This window comes from Nanorana parkeri, unplaced genomic scaffold, assembly GCF_000935625.1.
Source record: "Nanorana parkeri isolate BGI_ZX_2015 unplaced genomic scaffold, ASM93562v1 scaffold2354, whole genome shotgun sequence".
NCBI classification, from domain to species: domain Eukaryota; kingdom Metazoa; phylum Chordata; class Amphibia; order Anura; family Dicroglossidae; genus Nanorana; species Nanorana parkeri.
The window spans coordinates 155,295-162,620 of record NW_017308622.1 but is presented as its reverse complement, the minus strand read 5'-3'; the positions used below and the strand labels follow the sequence as shown (position 1 = coordinate 162,620).

Genomic DNA, 7,326 nt, shown 5'->3' with positions numbered 1-7,326 from the left:
CCCCCCCACATGAAAACACTGCACCCGGGGCAGCTGCCCCTCCTGTCTCCTCATCCCCCTCGCCCTGATGCTCCTTATTGGCACCTGTGCACTGAGGAACAACTCATTGGCTTCTTATGCTGCTTCATCCTCTCCTGTTCTAAGCCCTGTGGTACAAGGGATTGCAACAGGCTGATTCCAAGTCAAAGCCAGGCACTTGCACTGCTTTCATTTACAAAAAATATTTCATGATGTAATAATGAATACAGATCTGCATTCCATTGTGTCAGTTTTATGTGTTTTGAGTTCAGCTTTATAGCTAAATTCCAGAATAAGCAAATATTGCCTAAATACAAGAGCTATACGTATTCATGCTTGAATCTTGGTCTGCTTTCTCCATTTCTTCCAGATCTGTGCAGTAATTCAATGTGAAACTCTGTGCAGGAGCTTCCTGTAATAAGGACTGCTGCTCTCTCCTTGTACAGGATGACTGGTCTTGTCTCCGCCCCCTCCTGTAGTTTTCTGCAGACAGCCTGTACTAGGTGGTGCTGCTGGGTCACTCCCACAACTCTGTACAGCCTAAGTGCAGCACAGCAATTATATCTCTGCTGCATTTATAAGGTAATAACCTTATGCAAAGGCATTTGGTGCACACAAAGTGGATTTATAACCTTTTGTTCCCACAAGCTGAGCACCGAGATGCGATGCAGCGATCCTGCCCAGCGCCGACTACGAGGTGCACCGCGTGAGGCAGCAGGGATCGGAGTGAAACTGTGAGTGAGGGAAGCTGGGACGGGGCTGGCTGTAAATCTATTGCTATAGTGTACTGGACGTGTGTAATGTATATGTAGTACATATATACAGCACATACCTCCACTACACTACAGCAATAGAGTTACAATTCTCCATTGCTAACATGAATAGGTTAAATCATGATCCATAGTACATAACATGTAGTTGTACTATGGATCATTTAAAGTCACCTGTCCCTTAAGAAAAAGTATCGGTAATTGGTATCGGCAAGTACATGAGGGGAAGTACTTGTACTTGTACTTGGGCCTGAAAAAGTGGCATCGGGACATCCCTATTTGTGGTTATAAAGAAATTCTATATATTTCAATGTTTTTTTTGGTGCCTGGAGTTCAGTTTTAAAGAAGTTCTAAACCCTAACCAGATACTGTTTTTTCTTTATAACATTTACCATTGTGTGAAATACTGTTTCCACCTGTTCTTATCCCTTTTGCATCTCATTGCTGCTGATTACCTCCAGGCTGTTTGCTGCCACCTCTGCATCCATGTTCTACCTACATAGGGTTAGCTTCCTGCAGGAGAAAATGACAGAACATATCTGTGTGCTTTTACAGCATTGGCACAGCTGCTTAAAGCATCCACTGGAAACACATGTGATAGGGTGACAATGCAGGAGAGAAGCCGGGAGACAGGACAGAGCATTGTCACCACATAACAGGAAGTGTCTAAACAAAGACCTTAAGGTATATTGTATATACCTTATATAGCATTCATTGGGCCTGATTTTCTGACATGTGAAGTGTGGTAAAGTGAAGTGGTCCTGTACTTGTTTTCTTAAATTCTCCTGCACATAACTGGATGTGTGTGAAGTGCACACAGGTTCAGTTAAATCAGGTAGGCAACCTCAATACTCCAGCTGTTGGGGAACTACAAGTCCCATGAGGCATTGCAAGACTGTGAAAGTGCCAGGCATGACTCCCAGCTGAAAACCCCCCAAAATAGTTAACGTTTGCTTTATTAAAGCTGGAGTTTTACTTTAATACCCTATCAGAACCCCGCAGAATAATACCCTAAACCCCAAACTTTCTTGCATGGCTACTTCTTCAGAGTATCAATACATTAGTTAAAGTGTGTGTATAGCCCAAACTTTTTTTTTAGTTTTGGATAGAGTAGGGAAGGTTAAACCCCTTCCAGGTAATTTGTTTGCTGTCTGTGTAACATTGGGGACATTTCTCTTTACCCCCTATCCCAGAGATAGAACAAGAAGTTAGTGAAGATCTATAAAAGTGAGGGGAATTCCCCTCTTAGGCATGGTTCCCACCTGGGCGTTTTACAGCGCGTAAGAACGCGCTGCAAAACGTCCTACGCCCAAAGAATACAGGAGCTTCTTTGGGGCGTATTTGCCGCGCATATCCATTGGGATACAGCCAGGTAGCCCTCGTAAACATGCGTTTTAACCGCAAATTGCGGCAAACGCGCATATTCTGTACCCCCAGGTGTGAACCCAGCCTTAGACAGTTGTCTCCGAAACAAGCCTCCCATTAGAAGATTTCCCCTCAGCTCTTGTTCTGGTGACAACTCCAACATTTTTCTTTTCTGACTTTGAGTCTCAGTGACAACGGCCAACAGGAAAACCAGAATCTTCCCAATGGGCACTCCGGCAGAGGTAAAACTTTTACCGAAGGTCTAACCCTTCCTAACATAATCGATAAGTAAAATAACAGGTTTTGCCTTAAACTGACATTAAACCCTCAGATTTTTTAACATAAACCAATACTGTAATGTGTGCCTTACTGCAATCCATGGTAGTTTCCCTTCTCTTTGCTGCTCTTCCTTTTTAAATCCTCATGTCTTCTCATGCTGGGGGAGAACTTCCCTTTGCAGCTCAGGGCCTCTTCATGTAGTGCTGGCTCAGGTTGCAAACCTACACGCAGACACCATGTATCCATTCCAGAGACAAGGCAGTCTGCTGCAAAACAGAAGTTCTGTCCAGCATGAGAACAGATACAGATTTAAAAGGAAGAGCAGCAAAGAGAAGGGAAACAACCATGGATTACAGTAAGGCGCACATTACAGTATTGTTTTATGTTAAAAAATCTGAGGGTTTAATGTCACTTTAATATACACTTATGAAATAAGATTATGATAAATGATATGATAAATGATAATACTTAATAAAACACCAAATATAACATTTTCATCTCACCTTGCGGGCCATCTCTTCCTTTTCATCCTGGAAGCTGGCCACAAACTCATAGATCTTTTCCCACTCTTTGAAGTACTGGTCATGTAATCCTCCCCCTCCTGAAAACAGCCCCCATATCCTGTATGGTAGGAGGAGAATCTTCTCCATCAGAGCACTAAGGCTGGGGAAGAAGCTCAGCCAATTTAGCAGAGTCCCAATGCTTTCCGCGACATAGCTCACGGTACGACTTGTATTAAGCAGTGCACTGTAAGTCAGGGGGGCAGTGAAAGCCAGGTAGGCCAGTCCAACACGATATAGGCGAAGACTGAGGTTCTCATTCTTTCGCTGCTGCGATCGATAGTGACGATTTTGTTGGGAGGTAATACTGGCAGCAAGACTAATGGGGATCATGGAGACAGCACGCCCATAAAATAGTGGGGATGTCAAGAAAGCAGCCACCAATGTGTTCTGCAACTTCGAGGTTTGCTCACCTGCACAAGCCACAAGATGAACTCCCAACGCAACTGCAAGCGGCAGGACTAACACATAGTAACTTGTAAGAGTGGATAGTCCAATGGCAGCCACTAGACCAAAATAAATGCCAGTGACTACTTGTGCCATAAACTGAACGATACTTGCAGGTGGTATTCCTTCCTTAAGTTCAATTGTTTTCTTGCGTTCCTCTTTATTGTATTTGGATACAAGTCCAGGAATCTTCCAAAAGTCCCACATCCACCCTACACCAAATCCCCCCACAGTAAGCATCAGAAGCAAAGCATGCCTGTCACGTTCCAAGTATATGTGGTGTAGTCCAAGTGGACCACCTATGGCCCACAGGCCATAAGCAACTATAAGTCGTTTTCCCATTCTGGTCAAGTACAAAATGTCCAGGTAATTTAAAGAAAAGGTTGTTTAACACATGTTGCTTAGTGCTCAAGAAGAAAATGTTACTTATCCACATGAAGTGTTTCTCTCGGTGAACTGCCTTGCACATAGACTTTGCCCCTTTCAACACTGGTTGCAGCACTGAGCGCAGCAATCGGCCCAAAGGTCATTGATATACCTGGTACATCTAGTCCTGCCCTCAGCCACACAGTCAGCACACAGGACAAGCAAGTAATCATATTATCCCACTGTATGGAATATTACATTTGTAAAGGCTCATTCACACCATGGTGTTATAGTGTAGTTTACTTCTCCTCCAACAAGTACACTTATTTGTAACAATTATACAGTACTTTACACATACAAAATATTTTATATGGTGCATCTGCAAGCAGAACACACAATACAGCATGTATGTTTTACATTCAGTACATGTTAACCCATCCATCAGTATACCAGGAGGCCTCCCCCCAAGAAGGAGTTTAAGATAAAGTGAGGCAGTTAAAAAACACATGCTAAACACAAATATAAATGCTTATTTTTAAAGGAGAACTCCAAGTTGTAGAAAAATGAACTCTAGGGCCTCGTTCACACAGACACAGTGCGTTCTGGCCCGATTTAAGCCAGATCGTACTGCATCGCATTGCTGCTGGCTCACTATGTTGTGGGGCAGGAGGGGGCATGGTGGTCCATTGAAGTGAATGGCACCGTAGCCACGCCCCCCGGCTGCAATGCGATTGGCCACACGGGAACGCAAGGCACATAAGCCTGCAGTCCGGTCCGAACAAAGTAGTGCTTGCAGCATTTTGTTCGGACTGCGTGCCTAGAGTGCCATTCACTTCAATGGACCGCCACACCCCCTCCTGCCCCACAACATACTGAGCCAGGCGCACGATGCAGTGCCTCCTGGCCAGAATCGGGCCGGAACACACTGTGTCTGGTGTGAATGAGGCCTAAAGCCTGTGGTACACTGCAAAGCTGCAAGGCTCAGACGTTCTCATGCAGTGTGTAAGAGCAACGCGCCAAATGAACGACTTCATCTTCAGCCAATCAGCTTGCACGTAACAACTGAATGGACTTTGCATCCACATTGAGTGGTAGTGTCTTCCAAAAAGAATGTCGCTGCAACACGCTAACATACTTACCATTGCGTTGCGATAATGGGCATGTTACCCAAACACAATGCAATGGAAAAGTGTGGGCCCTAACAGAACTGATCATATATTTCTCATTTAATCTAATACATACAGCAAATTCCCAAATTACATTCACTACACAACAATTGCATAGAAAGTAAGTTGCACACTAATTGCACTGAAACTGCACAATGATTACTAATAACAAAGGTAAACAGAAATGTATCAAAATTGGAGCAGACAGAATCTGAAGCAGTTGTCCATGACAACCAATCAGGATCTCATTTCAGTTTGTTCAGTTAAGCTTGAAGAAATTAATTAATGAAAATGAAAGAGAGAAGCTGATTGGTTGCCTTGCACAGCTGCTCCAGATTCTGTCTGATCTAGTTTTGATCATTTCCCATCAATGTCAATAACAGACATGCAGATCCCAGTTGTCATTTTGCTTGATAGCTATTGTTTTTCTAAATCCTTTCTGGGGTCTGTTTATCCTCTATTGAGAGAGACGTTCACCAATGGACCAGCAGAGGGCATTACAACATCATATTAAGCTCTTGGCAGTTGGAATCCTGAACTGCAGCGTAAAAACAAGTATGAAAACACATAAAACATTGACATGCTCTCAGATACGTTACACCAAATATCAACACAATAAACAAGTTGTGTTCAAAATGATTGTGTTTGGTTAGTTTTGGCTCTCTAAATGATTTCCATTCTTTCAATTCTTGGGATATCTGTCTGGTTTAGTGCCTAACAGACATCAACAAGAATCATTTGACTAATTTCAAAGCTACAAAATTCCAATATTGCCATTTTGTTTCCTACATCATCCACCATTTGATGCCAAGGTGGACTTTCTACCCATGTGGTCTAATTGCTGGGTTTTCAAACAGTTTTTACCTTTTAGGAAAAAAATGGAAATCAATTTAAAGAACGTTACAGCATGCATACCAGTGCAATCAACACCCTGAACCATGCACCCCAATACATTTAGCACATCTTACCATGCACCCTAATATAGTCACACCACACACCCCATTACACTCAAAATGCTGCGTCATGTGCCCCAATAAGCTTAGCACATCCTATTATGCACCCCAATACACTCAAGATTGCCCCAATCAAGCAAATAAGCTTAGCATTGGTACTTTAAAACACACACAGGGACCATGGGGAACAAAAGTAACCGCACTCCAGAAGGAAGGACAGTGTCAGCACCAATTCAGAGATGATTTGAGGCTCTACAGCTGAGTGATGCACAAATAAGATACATTTTTGTTAATAGTTAAGGTACTTGAGTGCATTTTTTAGGATTACTCCTGAGTTTAGCTCCACTTTAAAGGACACTGCTGGATAAATGACCCACATTGGGTCACTTCCTGGCATCAATTGCTCCATCCTAGTAAGTATTGTGACCTGACAAATATTAGTTTGCCTCATTCACACATTTATGTCTAAAATAGCCTTTTCTCCAGCTGATATAAAAATGAACTGCGTGTTAAATTTCTACAAATGTGTCGCCAGGTGAAAACACTGCACATGCAAAGAAATTGTATGTGTTAATAAGTTCAAATTATTATTGCTATAAGGGAAAGCTTTTTGAATTTGTTCAAACAGAAAAAAATATTTCATAGTAAATGGTAAAGATTTTGCGTAGAACACAAGGTTACTGCAGTTTCATGCACAGGACTTGAAAAATCCACTCGTCCTCTACAAGAGGACGACGGAGCCAGACAAGTAGCTTTTAGGCCGGCCGTTGTAATTAAACGGCTGGCCGGAAGCCTCTTGGATGACGGTTTACAACGGCGTCTCTAGAGATGCCCAATCGCTTGTAACAGCTGCGGTTTTACCCCCCCGCCGATGTCACTGCCGTTGCCGGTACGAGATCCACTGTGCCCAATGCGGACAGGACCGGCGCGGCTGCTCTGTGACAGAAGATCAAAGGAGATCGGTACATGATCTCCCTCTGATCCCCTTTCCGGTCCCTGAATGAAGGATCCCTAGCTGACTTTAGGGGTCTTGGAGACCCCTGATGTCTCCATAAAGAGGACATATCATGTAAATTGGCATTTTAGCCCTCTATGTAATAGCAATAAAGTTAAGTGTAAAAAAAAATTAAAAAGGAGTAATAAAAAAATTAAAGAAGCATAAAAAAAAATAAACACTACATTTTTTTGTAAGTCCCTCTCCCCCACATACACATGCAAGCATGCGTCGGGTGCGCCTACTTGCGAAAACGCCGCACATGTTACACATCACCGGGAACGTCGGAGTGTGAACAATAATTTTAGGACCATTAATCACTGATAACACTAAACTGATTAGCAGTAAAAGAGTGTAAAGTGTCGCCTATGGCAATTTTCGGTGTGATCGTTTTTTTTTTACAATTTT

The 7,326-nt window shown here is 42.9% G+C and overlaps 1 protein-coding gene across 2 annotated transcripts in view; it reads right to left on the bottom strand.

Annotated features, from left to right (window-relative positions):
• DNAJC22 (DnaJ heat shock protein family (Hsp40) member C22) overlaps positions 1-3,887 on the bottom strand; it is an 8,857-nt gene extending 4,970 nt beyond the window's left edge. For both annotated transcript variants that reach the window (XM_018573380.1, XM_018573379.1), the window contains exon 1: positions 2,936-3,887. In XM_018573380.1, coding sequence (XP_018428882.1) covers positions 2,936-3,781 — 846 coding nt within the window. In that variant the 5' untranslated portion in view covers positions 3,782-3,887. The remainder of the gene's footprint in view (positions 1-2,935) is intronic.
• Positions 3,888-7,326: the final 3,439 nt, after the last annotated feature.